Source organism: Aspergillus pseudoviridinutans, assembly GCF_018340605.1.
Source record: "Aspergillus pseudoviridinutans IFM 55266 DNA, scaffold_8, whole genome shotgun sequence".
In the NCBI taxonomy this organism is placed as follows: Eukaryota; Fungi; Ascomycota; class Eurotiomycetes; order Eurotiales; family Aspergillaceae; genus Aspergillus; species Aspergillus pseudoviridinutans.
Window position 1 is genome coordinate 1,356,503 of NW_025091288.1, and position 16,778 is coordinate 1,373,280.

General features: G+C 46.3%; 4 protein-coding genes across 4 annotated transcripts; 1 reads left to right on the top strand and 3 right to left on the bottom strand.

The window, feature by feature from the left end:
* Window positions 1-907: 907 nt before the first annotated feature.
* On the bottom strand, window positions 908-2,803 carry Asppvi_010555 (uncharacterized protein; the record flags this gene model as incomplete). Its single annotated transcript, XM_043306398.1, has 5 exons — window positions 908-1,403; window positions 1,492-1,884; window positions 1,939-2,479; window positions 2,535-2,642; window positions 2,707-2,803. The coding sequence occupies 5 exons, from the start codon at window positions 2,801-2,803 to the stop codon at window positions 908-910; spliced, it is 1,635 nt and encodes a 544-aa protein (XP_043162333.1).
* Window positions 2,804-6,261: 3,458 nt separating this feature from the next.
* Window positions 6,262-8,398, bottom strand: Asppvi_010556 (uncharacterized protein; the record flags this gene model as incomplete). The annotated part of the gene is made up of 4 exons (XM_043306399.1): window positions 6,262-7,839; window positions 7,899-8,015; window positions 8,080-8,166; window positions 8,240-8,398. 4 exons carry the CDS (start codon window positions 8,396-8,398, stop codon window positions 6,262-6,264), a joined length of 1,941 nt encoding a protein of 646 aa, XP_043162334.1.
* A 2,639-nt stretch (window positions 8,399-11,037) lies between these two features.
* On the top strand, window positions 11,038-13,960 carry Asppvi_010557 (WD repeat protein; the record flags this gene model as incomplete). The annotated part of the gene is made up of 3 exons (XM_043306400.1): window positions 11,038-11,348; window positions 11,420-12,189; window positions 12,243-13,960. The coding sequence occupies 3 exons, from the start codon at window positions 11,038-11,040 to the stop codon at window positions 13,958-13,960; spliced, it is 2,799 nt and encodes a 932-aa protein (XP_043162335.1).
* A 469-nt stretch (window positions 13,961-14,429) lies between these two features.
* On the bottom strand, window positions 14,430-16,314 carry Asppvi_010558 (Clr5 domain-containing protein; the record flags this gene model as incomplete). The annotated part of the gene is made up of 2 exons (XM_043306401.1): window positions 14,430-16,092; window positions 16,199-16,314. 2 exons carry the CDS (start codon window positions 16,312-16,314, stop codon window positions 14,430-14,432), a joined length of 1,779 nt encoding a protein of 592 aa, XP_043162336.1.
* Window positions 16,315-16,778: the final 464 nt, after the last annotated feature.

The following is a 16,778-nucleotide window of genomic DNA, read 5'->3' on the forward strand; positions in this document are numbered from 1 at the left end:
TGATACACAACAAATACTGCAGCTTTTGAAATGGAAGTTAAAATATGTTTGGTAATCTGCTCAGTTGCATGATCTGCTCACTTACTGATTACGTTATATAACTAAAAGCTTATATCAACCTTAAATGAGTACCAGACGACTTAAGGAACTGGCAGGCCCTGCCAGTTCCTAGTAACATAGTTGCCCTGATTCACCCACTCCCACACGGCGATAGTTCCGAGGATGTTTTTGTTGGATATCTGCTGCACTATCATTTCTGCTCTCTAGAAATGGTTATCTCGAGACCTTTATAGCTCAGTGGTTTGAGTGCACTCAGCATGTTTTCTCAGAGCTGTATGGATTGCGCGCAAGAGGCTGCCTAGTCCAGTAGACCTAACCTGAGTATCTCGGGTGTCTATTTCTACATCTTACTATATAATCTAGTAAGGGCCAACCCCGTGCATATTTGGTCGTTGCTATGTATGTATGGCGGCCGCATGTCTCGCCATAACCACCTGTATCTTCCGAGGTAGGGGGCAGGGATGGGGGCGTTATGATATTATCTCGCTTACTACGAGTATATCCTAAACATATCTCAGGGTGGTACTTGCGTGTATCATTACAATAGCTAGATTCCCATTCAATTATAGATTACATTCTACGATGGGTTGATATTTCGAACCCTCCAAAGAAATTTTCATCCATAGCCCCATAGGATATGGGTATCAAGTCTAGATATTTGAGTATGACCACACTTCTGTAATCCTACCAGAGCAAGGAATATATTCAAAGCATCCATAGCAACAGAACTGAACACAGCAGAGGACGCTCCACCCAATTCAAGCGAAAACTAAGGGGCGGAAGATCGACGTAAGGTGAAATATAGGCCGGAAAGATGCCAACTCCGCCAAACCTGAATGTGAGAGATCTAATTAGTCTGAGTGAAAGCACCCTTCTCGGGGTCGGCCGTCGCATGATCCTCCATCCTCGCAGCACTGAACTCTGCACTGTCGCTACTCTCGTTGCCCTTGATGTCCGCATCAGCAGGGCCAAAACCGTACTGGATAGCCACACGCTCAACATCCTCATCGGAGAGGAATGGCAACTCTTTAGCAGCACGAACATAGCTCATGTTCTCTAAGAAGCCTTTCGCAAAAATAAGATCAATTTCCTCCAGTGACCGCCCAGCAGTCTCAGGATAGAAGAGATAAATGACCGGGAGAAAGCATGCATTGATACATGCAAAGAAAAGATAAGTCCCCCAGCTAATATTAGAAATCATGATGGGAGTCACCATGACGATGAGAAAATTGAAAAGCCAATTTGTGCATGTTGAGATAGCATTAGCCTTTGCTCTCGTCTTGATAGGGGAGATTTCGGCAGGGTATAACCAAGGCAAGGGCAGCCAAGTGGCACCAAAAGACCTGAAGACGATCAACATACGACCCAATATCAGAATCCTGGCCTAAAATGGGTGAAGTGAATAGGCGCAAAAGGGCGACAAGTACTTACGCAATGTATGTGAAGAGACCTACTGCAGCTCCCTTTGCAGCAGATGGAGTGCCTGGAATCAAACAAGCAAAAGTGAGGACCATTGAGAGGCACTGGCCAACTGTGCCCCACAGGAAGAGCTTGCGTCTTCCAACTCTCTCAATCAGAAACCACGACAATGTAGCGAAGATTGAGTAGACGATCATATTGACGCCTCCCAGTATCATAGACATAAACGGTGTCTGGTTCAGTGAGTTCTTGAAAAGCACTGGCAGGTAATAGATGACTGCATTGCAGCCGCCAATTTGCTGAAAAAATTGGGAGGAGGACCCTAAAAGCATTCGTCGGAAATGCTGAGTCTTCCCGCCGGTGAAGACAGCAGACAAGGGGGTGGTCTTTCCCGCTTGACCTGAACTGTCGAAAAGTCAGCCTCAGGCTCCATAGGTGCACCGCCGGAATATGACTTACGCTCTAATCGAGTCAAGAATGATGCTTTTCTGGAGTCGTACATCATGGTGGGATATCTCTTTGCCCATAAGTGCAGCAATAACAGTTTCGCCCTCCTCATATCGTTCGCGAGTGAACAGCCAGCGGGGAGACTCAGGCAGAACCATCATTCCAAAGACAATGAAAAGACCGAAGACTATTTGGAATGCAATGGGGAAACGCCATGTAAGATCAGGCGAGCCATAAGATGCACCAAAGTCGATCCAATAGGCTATAAGCGTACCAAATGCGATAGTAGCACCTTCTATGCAGATAAGCAATCCTCTGTTGGAGGTCCTTGAGCACTCAGCTTGGTACGTTGGAATTGTTGATGTGTTCATCCCATTTCCAATGCCAGTAATAACTCGCCCAACGATAAACTGTGCGAGAGGGACATGTCCCGGATACGAAGTTACTTGAATGATGACGCCAACGATCATCACAGTTGCACCCGCCATGATCGTCTTCCGGCGCCCCAGCCAGTCCCCAGCACCCAGTACAAAGACAGCACCAGCGAGACATCCTGAAGAGAGCATCAGTAAAAGATCATGTTTCATTCTTTCGGGTGTCAAACATACCTATTTCGTAAATGGCAGTTACTGTGCCTTGCATAGTCGAATTATCTCTAGTCGCCGTAAATACATCATTGAAAGGTTGAGCATCGATGATGCCGCTCATAACACCTTCTGTTTAAAGTAATCAGCTGGGGACCAAAGAGGCGACTCGATTCCAAGCGTTCTATCAACATACGATCGTAACCGAAGAGCAAGAAGCCCATGGTAGCTACGGCTGTCACTGCTCGCATAAGCAGGTTGCCGGTCATACCAGCGAACTTCGGGGCAGCCATGGTGATCTTTCTAGGTGGTAAGCACCTAGTAGACAGAAGCGATGCTCTTGAACAAGGGAAGTTTTCAACTGCAGCACTGCGCAAGGTCCTGCTCGGGAGAAAAATGGCTTGATCTAAGCAGGAGGGTAGGTAGGTCGATACATGTGAGGAAGAAGCTCATGTTTATATACTTCCCCACGCACCACCCCCAGAATATGGGAAAAAATGTGTGGAGTCATAACTGACCCGAGACTCCACAGTAATCTCGCAAGTCTCAAGAGCACCCGTGGCTGATCTGTGAACTGGAGAGAATTCCTCTAACTCATGAATTTTCCCTTTCTTTTCCAGTCGCTTTTAGCAAGGTTTCGAGGTGGTGGGGAACATATTACGTAGCAGCCAAAATTTTCACCTCCCGTATGCAAGAAGTAGCCGGAATGGTCAGCCTGAACTCGCCGCTAATCCGCATTGAGAAAAGGGTAGCCATCAATATGGTGGAAGCAACCAGGGTAGATATTTCATTGGGAACATGGGGGTAGTAGAGACGCAGATCTCCTGGGGCTAGTGCACGGAGTAAAGCTTTAGCTTATTGTTTTAAGTTTACCATTGGCTTAACACATCGGAAGACTTGACAAGCAGCGGGCTCAGGCTGAAACCAAGGTACCTAGGTAGGGGTAGTCACCTTGACCCATGGAAGTTTTCACTTCTACAGGAACAAGTCATAATAATCAAAACCAAAGTTCCCAGCTACTTGAGCAATCATATTATCTCTGAATAATTAAAACAGCAGCGCCAAGAGGTTTATCATACATAAGGTCTAGTTTACTGTATCCACAATCGGAATCAGAGACACCAAAGAGAGACAAAGAAACTAGGTTAAGAGATGAGAATAAATCTAAAAGGCGGAATTCAACAAGGCGCCTCAATGTGCCTTGGTTCTTTCTTGGATTTTCACATGGGGATATTGCGCGAATCTCATGGCCTGTATGTACAGCCCTAGGTAAAATCCTATCATACTCTACAGGTTCATCTTTTATATTTTTCTTGTGTGAATTATCAGATTCTCTCATCCAAAACCAGATAAGATAATATGCCAATATTGGGCTTGTATTGTGTCTATTAGGTACTTTCTTGCAGAGTCTTAGATTGAACATTCTGTGGTTCGTACCTGTTGCCTGCAAACCAACCTATCCTTTTCATACTGTAACATCAGGAACAGATATTTTATGTTGCACTGGTGTGGATACTAGGTGGATACCGCAAGCCACATAACGTCTTGGCTGTCAGTTTAGCGCAGTTCATCCCGATTCCTTCCTCGGTCATTACTCACTACGGAGTACCACTCGTCAGTAAAACATACGGAGTACCTACCTGGTTGAGAGGTACCTGCATCTTAAGGAGTTTTGATAAGGTACAAATAACCCTATTGGCACAGGTTGTACATGATACTGGTTGTGCGGTTGTATAGTATTATTAATTTGGTGCTTGGGCAGGTCCATATAGCTACTTTAGTACTCTGCATGGCCTCCCCAGAACAGACTAGCTTCCTAAACACAAGCATGGAAAATAAAGAGAAGCAATGTGGCTTTATTAATGAATCATGCTTAAGTAAATCCCTATCTAGGGTAACCAATTTGCTTTTTAAGTTTCTTACCTTTCTTAAGCTTGTGCTTCTATACATTCCTTGGAAAGTATGCCGAGTTCTTGACACTAAATCCCGCCAACTTTGCCGGATTCAGTTTTCTCATACATGATCGAGCGTGGTTCAGTTGTTTTTGGCCCCTATGACACCTGTGGGATGTGGATGCCCTGTCATTACTGCTGTGATTAGCATGAAGTGCTCCCGCGTTGCGTATGTGGCTAAAAAGTCGACCTTGAGATTTTGAGTGGGATCGATAGGGCCAATATAAATTTGTTTTCTTCTTTGTTCAAAATCAGGAAGGTAGGGAAAAATGAGATAAAGGGACTTTCAGCGAATCGATAAAAGAGAAGACAAGAGAATGACTATATGTGTTAGCAGCTAAACATTTCTTTACTACCCCGCGTTACCCGAGCTGATGGGGATGTCTGTGCCCTTCAACTCACCATAGCCTCTGACCGAAGTCATGCCCTTTACTTGTGTATAGAGTATTATCATGAGAGGTGACAAATGTCTGCCTACATCTTTGCTGGGCTAAGTGTAGAACTGTAGATTGTAGGCTGACTATTGGCATTTCCATTTCCATTTCCATGATAACCTTACCTCTACCATAGATGAGATCATTCTACATATTGATTAGCCAGACATAACTTGTGAACTTTGCCGAGCTTTTGGATACCCCTTTGCATGTGCTTCTCCCACATGGTATCAGACGGTCTTTTGTCATGGATAGAAAATGCCACGGGAAATATCATAGGAGGAGGCATAATGCTAGTAAATTTACCATGTCAGACCCTACATTAGTGAAACTATAGGATTGTGCGAAATACTTTTACGCCATTTGATGTGCATGTTCTGACTATCACTAGATCCTATGTGCTCATCGTCAGATTATTGATGCTTCACGCTTAGAATATATCGACTGTACATCTGGATGTACAATTAAATCAACATTCTGCATACACCATGATTTATATTATCCTGGCACTGCTCAGTAAACTGTGTATCACCAGAGAATTGTAATCATGCGAAGAACATTACGTTCCTTGGAGAATCAGATCTCACAACTGTAAAAGCTTGTCAGATAGTAGTCAGTGGCTTCACCAGCCACAGATAATACACACCATTGGCCATTAGTTTATCGCAGGAGGCATGAAATGAAATCGTCATTGCAGTATGTACCCAGTATGTTGCAATGAAGTATATTGCCTCACAAAGGGGAGGAAAGAATGAAGGAATGGAAACAGCGCATGAAGGTCTTCAGGACCGACTGCTGAACATACTGGGTAGGGACTCGAGTTCCTCCGTCGAAGCCTTGAGATTCTTCGGCTTGACTTCAGCATAAATCTCGGACAAATACCTGGTAGTTAGAGTTGCGGCTCCCAGTGCCAATGAATATTTGCCAAAGATTCAAAACAGAAAAATGATTTCTGGTAGAGTTCAGCACAGCTCACAATGCCATGCAATGAGTAAATGCTAACAGTACCAACATGAGCGTAAATACCAGGCAGGTAAACACCTTTTCTCGCTGCGATCGATAAGAAGGCTGTATCGCGAGCCCACCGGCCTGTCGGTCCAACGAGCAGAGTATAAGAAGCAGGCCCTCGAGCAAGACAGTCACTCGAGTTATGTCGGGGAGAAGAATAGAGGGGGAACAGAGGGACCCCGTCCGGATAAGGCTTTACCGTACTTATTCCTGGAAATTGGAATTTCTAACCATAGTATMGACATAATCAGCGAACAATATACAATATCATAATGGTGACTGAGATAGACATATCAAGCGAGAGTTACAAGTATCCACAAAAGGGAAATCCTGACGTTATCCTCGCCAAGAGATGCATTATGCCTGAAGTGCAATCCCCTGATGGCTGGCGACATCATCCACATGAACGCCAAATACCAGTCGATAGAGATCCCGCAGCCAAGGATATTGACTGCCCTGTGTTGTCACTTGGACAGCCCTTGCTATATCCGCAGCATTCGAGTGCGGTTGGAGGTCAATATTGTGGAATACTGGGTCAAGTGCCAGAAGACTCTTATAACTCCTCAGAAGTGACATTTGCCACGGTGCCGATCCAAACGCGTCCGATGAAAGCGTCTTTACAAAGCTTGACAGGCTCTGTGATTTTTCCGGCTGATATCCGCTATCGACCGCGGCCTTGGCCAGTAAAGCTTGTATACATGCCATGGTCGTATCGTTTGGCGACGTTCTTATAGTATTTGTTGAAGATGTTTGCCCAGAAGATTGGCTGATATCTGAGACTGTTGACAAGCTTGAGGACCACCTTGCCTGCACAGATTGATCGGCATCTTTTCCCAACACAAAAATGTTCTGAACTGGGGCGTCGTCCGGTGAAATAGTGGCGGTCTCATCGAAAATAGTTGTAGGAGTTTCGGGATTACCTCGCTGGCGCAGCCCTTCATCGGTAGCAGCGATTCCGTGTTGGTCGGCCTGCTGCATGCCATGGGTGAAGGTGGCCTGACTCGGTCGTGGCGTTCCACGGTCAGAGTAACGCAAGCTACGTTGTGTCCATCCCTCACGAAAAAGATCACACAGTTCCCAGCAAGCTTGCACAGTCGAAGCAAGCATTTCTTCGTTTATCGGCCTCCCCTCCCTTTTACCTTGGCGGATTGTGAACAGCATCTCCGCCAGAGACCAAGAAGCCTTCAAAAGGGAGTCGGTCTCCGAGACACGGGTCCTCTGTTTCATGAGACGGTGACAAAGGGTGATATAGAAGTCCAGCGTCCTTTCCCTGAAAGCGTCTGGTAGATGCCGATCATGCGTGTTGTAAAGATGATTATTTAATTCAAAACTGACCCGAAGCACTGAATCTGCAAGCTCGTTGTCACGGATGCGGATGTCAAATAAAGTCTGGCAAAATTCACGACACAGGTCTAACGTCGGCTTGACCTGCGATACATACTCATCTTTCTGACTCTCATATAACTTCTGACACAGCTTCCAGCATGATGTCCATGCATTTTCTTCGATGCGGCCAGTGCCAGCATTGTCCGCAGTACGCCCGCGATGGATATAGCTCAGTCTGGCTAATGTATTACAGAGCGTCCAGCATTCCGCGAGCGCTGTTTTGAGTGCTTTGATCTCAGCTTCACCATCAAAAAGATGCCGAACGGCGGCTTCTAGTGTGCTTGACCCCCCATCTACTGCGGTAGAGCCACCTTTAGCTTGAAATGGAGGTATATTCGGATGCACAAAAATGCTCGGCTCATAGAATGTAGAGCCCGTGGATGTATGTTGTTTAAGAGGCGAGATTTCGCCGGCAAGAACACTCGGCTGAGACTGGAGGTCAATGTTTTCGAAATCCTGCCTTGTTTGTGCTCGAGGAGTTGCTCGCTCTGACCAATCTTTCGCAGGTTCAATAGAAGTGGTTAAAGGAGACGGTGATATAGAAGGCTTCTACAACGAAGTCAGTCGCTGCTAGTTCGGGGATTGGGAGCGAGGGAGCGACAAAGCACCTTTCCTAATTCGTCGTCTCGAACCATCGATGGTGTTATCATCTTGGCCAAGTTGCTGTGCGATGATGCCATAACTGGGTTGATCAAGCTGTCGGAGTCGTCGTAGGTGCCAAACTTCTAGAAAAGATACGGCTTTAGCAACTAGTTAAACAGCCCACAGATCGTCTAACATGATCCTTACAAATTGGCGAAAGCCGGGAGGTGCATGTATCACAGACTGTGGAGCATCATCATCGTTCGCTCGTGGCCCGGGACCGGCAAGGGAAGTCTGTTTTGTTTGTACCTATATTTTGATGGAGGTCAACCACGACTATCAACTGTCATGCGCAAAAAATACATACCCTGAGTTCGGTCTGATTGCTGTGAGATATTCGCTGCTCGGGTTTAGTGATTTTAGATGCAAGTGGTTTTTCCGAGTCATAGATGCCAGTGCCATTGTGCTCTACAGTGTCCGTCTGTTCGTGTGATGGAATTGTTAGTGAAGTGTCCAATATGTCCATGGTCTCAAGGCCATGTTTGGCAGGGCGATCATCAACGGACCTGGTGCGTAACTTGTTAGCGAATACAAGGTCACTCGACGGAGACCTTCTCAGGTCCTTACATCCTGAAGGAGCCACTGGGCTTGCGTCCAATATTCTTTGAATCTGCCAATCGGCTATAATGGGGTGCAGTTTGTACAGTCAACCTCAGCCCAATAGTGTTCCTCTTTTGACTGCAACAGCAAAGAGCATGGTATGGCCATTTTTGGCTTAGCTTCTGATAATATGTACATCTGATCTTGGACAGGCTGTGCTGTGTAAAGAATCTCCCCGCTTTGGTACGAAGCAGTCGGGCGTCTATAGGTACTTGTTCCATTAGAGTCCAGACCAAAAGTGAGTTAAAAGCTAGCTGTCATTATTCAATGTTCACCCCACGAGAACAGCAGGTCCCTGTTAAGCAAACTGTAATATATTGCGTAAGTGTAGTATACCTCTATCTCCTTTAAGACAAAAATTTCGAGGATGTAGTGCATACCTATCTACTTTGTAGTAAATAGATATCTGATAATGAGTGAGGTAGGTATCTTAAGCATTTAAAGTATTTAAAGTATGAGTGGCTGTCAGGTTAGCTCAGACATTCTTTTATGGTAAAGAGACATATCTGTGACTTTCTTTGATACTTCGTGAATGCTAGGTAGGCATTGGGAAATTTACAGTAATAATCTCCTTGTCATTGGTTCAAAATGCTAAGGTATTTTTTGTGGACATACAGGTATACTGAAGGGTCATTACTACTTAATCTTACATGGCATCCGTTAGTGCAAATAATTTCTGACAATTATTATAATTGCCAGTCTCAATCCAAGCATAAGGATTCCATCGTAGTGAGTACATATATTTCAGCTATCAAGCAATAGGAGCAAGGGCTTTGCTACCTCTTCTTTGCGGCATCCGTAGAATACGGAATTCAGATCAAAAATGCCCGAATATACTGGTATCAACTGTAGTCACATACATGATATAGAGAAGCTTTAGGGCTGCTGCATCGCAGCTGATGATAAGACAGACCAATTTTCATTCCTAGGCCAAGATTGAGACTGGTGGCAGACAGTTCATACTTATAACAGGTTGTAAAGTTGGCTGCAATCAAAATATAGCTAGGTCAATCGCATACCTATAACAAAGTGGCCTGCGCATCCTGATGTTCTCCCGGATAAAAGCGCATATCTAAACCGCTGCGCTGTTCAAGCTTGAGTCATCCTCATTTCAGAGTCAAAATGAAGCCGATCTAGCATCCAAAGAGCACCTCGAACGCAAGGAATACGACAGATCGCCCGAAATGAACTAAACGCTTCAAGGCTGGCAGCATGAAAGCATGAAAGCGACTCAAACAAGACTCATCTGAGATGCTGAGCTCTTACAATTCAGATTATCCACATGATCGACAGACAAAGTAGCACAGAACCAGAGAAGTGAGGAAATGTGATCGATGCCAGCAGACGGAGGGAGGAAAAGGTTACACTTTACCTCTCCTATACCTTGCCTTTTCGGATACTATCTGTTTGGACTCAGAAGTAGGCGTGTCCCTTATGGTAATCGAGAGGCATGATAGCATTAAAGCGACGAGGAGGGGAAAGGTCGGTACTGCCACCGAAACGGGACTAGCAAGGGCTTGCACTGTGCGCAAGGTCTCGCACTATGGGCATAACCCGGTCTTTCTGTCAAGTTGGCCAGGGAGAGCGAGATTGGAGATATTGAGAGTGTGTAGGCACAATAGATCCCACAGCCAGAAGACAGAAAATATCATATTTGAGATTTCGCCCGATCTCTTTCAGCAGGATTGTACCTATTAGGGGAGTATAAGCTTAGCTGCGTGCGAAGTCAGGGTCATATATACGCACCGCAAAAGCTTTTCAATGAGATCGACGTGTGTCATGATCATTCTGCGGCAACAGTACCTCTTGCAACCAAGCTGATCCATAGCATCACTTTACAAAATGTATTAGCAAAACAATTGAATTTGAACGATAGATAGGATAAATGGAGTGTCAAACTTACCCGTCAGGAATACCCTCATCAAGAAGCTGTAAATAACGTTCCCAGAGATCACCGACAACCTGTTTAGAAATCTATGAGCGACAGCAAGCAGCTTGTTTAAAAGGATCAAGTTTACCTTGCCACAAGAAAAGCAACGAACAGGGATAATCATTGGCTCAAATTATACTCTAATGAGCTTTTTGAGAAGATCAAGAAAGATGCAGAAGATATAAGGTCAATATTGGACACAACGTAGAACAAAAATGGTATTGCCTTATTGGATCCTGTTATGATACTTGCAGAGACTGAACAGAAAGAATGAACGAATATCCTGAAGGGTACTAGAAATGCGGATATATAATTTTGCAGTGTTTCCCCACATAGCTACTGTTTAGGAAATTGGCTAACCTTATATATACTAGTCCTAAAATCGAAGAGATCATGGTGGGACCCAAAAAGTTTCGAAAGAGAAAAGAAAAAAAAGCAAGCCTACAAGAGTACCATGACTCTTCGTATATCTAACTACCTCACGGCGTTTCTGAGAATCATTGGAACTGTCTGAACTAAGCCGCCTCGATTTGAATTTGATATCCTGGACATCATCTTACCTGATTTCCCTTACAATGTCAGGTTCGAGCCTTGCAACAGGACATTCAAAAAGATCCAGGACTAGCGATGCCCTGCGCACCGAGAAGGATAGAATAAAGCGTCGTCGATTTTCCAAGGGCGCACTTGATGTTACTGAAGACGTACAACTAGCTGCTAAAGGAAAGACGAGTGAGAAAAGCACTCGGAATGCCATTTCTCTCGCACAAGATACTTCTGCGCACGCGCGTGAGCAGCAGACGAAATTCTCCCGCGAAATTTGGGGTCTTTCAAGTCCAGTCGGTGGGCAGTATAGCAACCTCAACCCAATTATCACTTCGGATGAAGAGTGAGTTACCTCTAGAGTTAATGCGAAGGCTTATTTATTATAGCGAGAGCTCTAAGTGATTCTGTTTTTAGGTATCTTCTTGCCGGGACTGAGACAGCAATTCATGTTCACTCGATTGGGACTTCTCACCGGTCTCGTACGTTACACTTAAAGGATGGTCAAAAAGTCGTCGGTTACAATCTCTGCTCCGAAAATCCGCAACATCTTTATATCATCACTTCAACTGGTTGTGTGAGCAAGTGGGATTGGCTTTCTGGACATGAAATTACTTCTTGGGATTTTGCCCGAGAGACACTCCTAGCTGAATTATGCCCTTCCGAGGTCGGGAAATTAAGGTACGAACTTCTGTTTTCTTTGCGAGGGCGCAAGGATGGAAAGAGACAACTTACAGTCACCTTATTCAATGGTGAAACACCACGCGACATTGTTGTCTTTGAAACGACCCAACGAATAGACAATTTCAGGGTTTTCAGACAGGGACAAGCGATAATCGCATGGGCTGGTCAGCGCCTTCTGCTTGGCACCAGGGAATTGAACACACCAGACCCGTCAACTATCCAGTACGCCTGGAGGGAGGTCGTTCTACCTGTTCGTGTCACTTGCATTGATGTTCGAGAGAGCAGAGCACGAAATCGAACAATACCCCAGGGCTCACAAGACGGTAACCTAGATACCGTGGACCTCGTTTTGGGTGAATCTGGGGGCTCGATTTTAGTCTATCCTGACTTTCTTGCTCTTTTCCCTACTGGTGGTATTGACTCGGACGATAACAAGGGTCCGGCTCCTCGACGGCTGCATTGGCATAGAGGTCCCGTCAATGCAGTCCGTTGGTCAAAGGATGGTATGTACCTTAGCCAGTACAAGTAATGAGGCAGCCCCGTTAACAGGATTCAGGTAACTACATAATCTCAGGCGGAGATGAGTCAGTCATGGTACTATGGCAGTTAGACACTGGTCGCAAGCAGTTTTTACCTCATCTCTCTTCACCCATTTGCAACCTAGTCGTTTCTACAACTGGGAAAGCATACATCCTCAAGCTTGCTGACAACTGTATCATTGTGCTGTCCGCGACAGAGCTGCAGCCTTATGTTACTATCACTGGCCTGCAACTTTGCCCCAAAGTCGACAAGCCTGCCGATGCAGCTCTGCCAGAGTCGCGCATCTCACTTCGACCTTCTGCAGCTGTATTGCACCCACAATTCCATGATCGGCTTCTAGTGGCGGTACCGGCTTCGCGCCATGCCGCACGGGATTATCATTCTATAACCAGTTCGTGCGTGCTACAGACATATGATATCCGCACCGACTCTCAAATATCCAGACAAGCTCTTGCACGGACAAATGCCACGACTTTGAGGATCAGTCCAGAGGGGACCGAAATTGTGGCCCCGGACGTCAGTTACCTTGACATATGCCAGGATGGAAAGTGGATGGCGACGATCGATGACTGGATACCGCGCCCTGAAGATATCAGGGCTCTTGAACCAAATAGTACTCCGACAGGCAGCCATACGCTTTCCCGGGAAACATACCTCAAGTTTTGGAGATGGAGCGAAGTGTCGAATATGTGGGAGTTAGCCACACGTATCAACAGCCCTCACTCCTTCGATAGCGTTTCGGTGCCTATTCTGGGTCTCGCGTCCAGACCATACAATCATGAATTTGCAACAGTAGGCTGTGATGCCGTGCTCCGCTTCTGGTGCGCGAGTAACAGGCCCCGCCTGGGATTAGCAACCAAACATCCAGAACACCAAGATCAGACCTGGAAATGCCGAGGTACTATCGACCTAAAGGGCGAATTTATTGGTGGTGGAACTGAGCCTGCAAATGCAGCCTGTATGAGCTTTTCTGAGGACGGGTCGGTGCTTGCTATTTGTGTGCAAACCAGGTCCAGTCCGGACTCCGGCCTCGTCATCCTAGTGGATATGCAGAATTGCAAAATTCATCACAGTAGGGTAGGGGTCTACTCGGGTCGTCCGTGTGCAGCCAGATTCTTGGGACGCTATCTTGTTGTTCTGTCCCTGCATTCGGCACATATTTGGGATACAGTTGGCGATATAGTCAGAACGACCAGTTTATCAGCCGTTCAGGATAACACTCCCTGTGACGATCAACTTCTGGCAGTGAGCTCAAAGTCGCAAACCTGTGCTGTTGCCTCAAAAGTCCCACAACATCTGGCTGGAGCGAGAAGAACATGCGGATCTCAGTTCGATATACGAGTCTATGATGTGCAGACGTTGTCCCTGCTTACTCGACAATCTTTGAAGCATTGTCCGGTATCCCTACTCTCAGATCCACTCACTGGGCATTACATCATCATTGATGCCATGGCCAATGTGCAACGCCTCAGTTGTTCAGATAAAGCTCCCCAGTCAATACCGCAATCCAAGGACGGGACTTCTCACAATCACGGGCTTGGGAGCTTATTTGGAACAATTTCTCGCGACATGAGTAGGCGTAATAATCTTCAAGCGCTGCCTCTTCCAGTCAGCGGAAGCTTTTCATCTCCGCAGTCATCTGGGCTACCCGGGGTCTTTACTGATACTCCCCCATTTGTATTGCCTCCCACTAGTGTTCTTTTCAAAAGTCTGGTGCAAAATCTTACAACTTGAATGAGCAGACCAGAAGCAACCAGAAGCAATGTACTTTATTTGTCAATACGGCACGGATGACTTTCTTTTGGGGGTCTATTTGCTGTCCTTGTTGCCATTATTGACTCTTGAGGTGTCTTTATACAATTTTCCTTGGTGGTCTGCATAGGCGCATCACATATATCAGTCATAATTCATCGTGCACATAAATTGTAGACAGGTCGGACATCCAAGGCTCCGTGCAACTTGATCCCATTACGCAAACCCCATGGGTAATCTCAATTGACGTCACTCAACCACAAGTTTGAAAGGCAAACATCAGCTCATAGCGAAGATTTCCTATTCCAAGCAAGATAGCATGTGGCCACTTTCCAGATCGTCGAGGCAGGGTAAAGCAGGGCACAATTGCGTAACAAATAGTTCCCGACTTGAAGCCGAGCAACCGATCGACCCGTCGTCTGTTGTGTATTGGATACACATGTGGATGCCTTTAGGGATAGGCTAGGCGACAGACAAAGTATGCTCTCCGCCCATGTACATGCGTTAAATAAGCGTCGAGTTCATTATCGTCATGGATGTTGGATGTAACTTCGTTTCCATGCTCATCCTGATCGATGCCCTGAATCTTGGTAACGATGGAACCAGGATACCTAGAAACAACTAGCTGGCGTAAGTCAGCGACGGATTTTGTCGTTAGTTTCTCGACGCTGGTCTTCGACTCCTCGTGAACCTGGTCTGGAGGATAGATTCGCACATAGATCGGCACTTGCAGCGAAGTTGAATCTAGAATAGGGTCCACATATCCAAAAGAATTCCCAGTATCATGAGATGCTGAGGCAAACGAGGTATCATTTGCCGCTTGCAGAAGCGAGGGATCTATTTGCATATCATTTAAGTCGCCCGATGTCATCGGGGCGCTGGCGAGAGCTTGCGAAGCAAGCGTGCTGATTCCATTAGTAATGCTGCCGAATGCACTATTGTCATTGGTGCCGGCAGCGTCTGGACTCGAAATATTGGTGCGAGTGATAGACTTTTTCCGAGAGGGATCTCGTTTGGTTTGGTCATCACGAAGTCGCTTCATAACATCGCGACAGAGGACTTCCAGAGCCTTCAATTTCGTACCATGCTCCGGATCTGCCGAGCCAGGGGCAAGGATGCGTTGCAGCAATTCAGTGTCTTGAATCCAACTCTCCTTCAGTTGCTTCCAATGCTCGTCACCAGCCTCTAACTTGCTGGTAAAATGAGCCGCTTTTAATGTATTGTAAAACGCGTTTCGAATCTGGCGGCTTTCTTCAGGATTGATCCCAAGGGCGTTTTTAGCTTCCGCGATTGTCATTCGCCTTTCTAATGTCCTCATCCGTTTAGTGACATCTGTACAAACGACATCGAGAGCGAGGGCTTTGGCATCAAGCTGATTGGGATCTTCCCAGAACACCCGCTGAAGATGTTCAGACTCTTGTATTAGTCTGTTTTTTGCCTCCTGCCATCTTTCAGGTCCAGCAACAGTCTTCTTGATGAACCCTGCCTCTTCACATATCCTTTGAAAATGATCTCTTATTTGACGGTAGATAGCATTATCTAGGCTCAGGTATTTCTTACTCTCGTCGATTGTGGTCTCAGAAGGAAAGCGAGGTGGCCCAGGCGGGTCGGCTGGTAGTCCAGCCCATTCCCTAGTGCGCCGACGCCGTTTCCGGGAAGCCCAACGTTCAGCACTCTCTGCTTTCAAGCGTTCAAGTCTCTCTTGGCGCTTTGCGAGCACATCAGCTGATAAGCTAGGCGACGGAGGCCGCATGACCGGTGAATCGGCAGGAAGATTCTGAGCGTCGTAGAAGGGTTCCCCGGTCTTGTATACTTCCTGTTGGAGTGCCAGTAGTCCCTCGTCTTCTGGTAGCTGCACAGATGGCCGGAGTGTGGCTTGCGACTTCATTCCATTGGGAACACGGAGTAGCCAGCGATTCTTCGCGCGCACTCGCATCAATTCTCTTTCTTTAATCTCAAAGCCTTCTTCATTCAAGACACGCAGCATGTCCCGTTGGCTTGTATTTCGCTCCCAAAGTTGTTTGACGCGAGCGACAAGCTCTGCATTTTTGTGGGCCGGATTCTGTTTGGAAGGAAAGCCCCATCGCTTAAACTGGGTCTGAAAGGCGCGCTTACTGTTGGATGTATGTCTTAGCCAAATGTGAATGAGAAATGTAATCGAATCCTACGTCTCCAAGAATGGACGACGAAGAAACATTGCCTTAATGACTATGTGCATACCTGGGTGAGAATTGATATACATTTCGCATGTATTCCATAATTTCCTCCAGTGCTTTTTTATCTTTGATGTACATCTGATAGCATATTTCTCTCTTGCCCTCCCAATCGTACACCATGATGAAAGTTTTGGAGAGACGCGCCCCCCCAGTGGAGGTGCGTCTCAGGAAGGGGATCTGATATCAAGAAGAGTGATAATGGGAGCCGATAGGACAATGGAACAAGAAAGGCGCCTGTTGTCGCTCCTGCAGACCGTAGTCTAGCTGCCGCTGTAGTATGTCGAGCTATCTGGCACGCCGTAGAGTAATCCAAAAGTCTGGCTGCGCAGAGGCTGCTTCTGCGCAATTTTACGGTACCTCTCACGTGATCGGCCGCCTTCATGCTAGCCTTACGACGAGACCACTACTTACTAACCTTTATCATCAAGAATACGACCCGTGGCAGGTAGCAAGACAAATTATTTGAACAAGTTTCAACTCATGATAGTCTCATACAATCATTGAAGATCGCACAAATGACCCAACTAAGCGGGTTATCCTCGACTGTAGGCACGCTAAATGGACTCTTATCAAGGCMAGCCTTC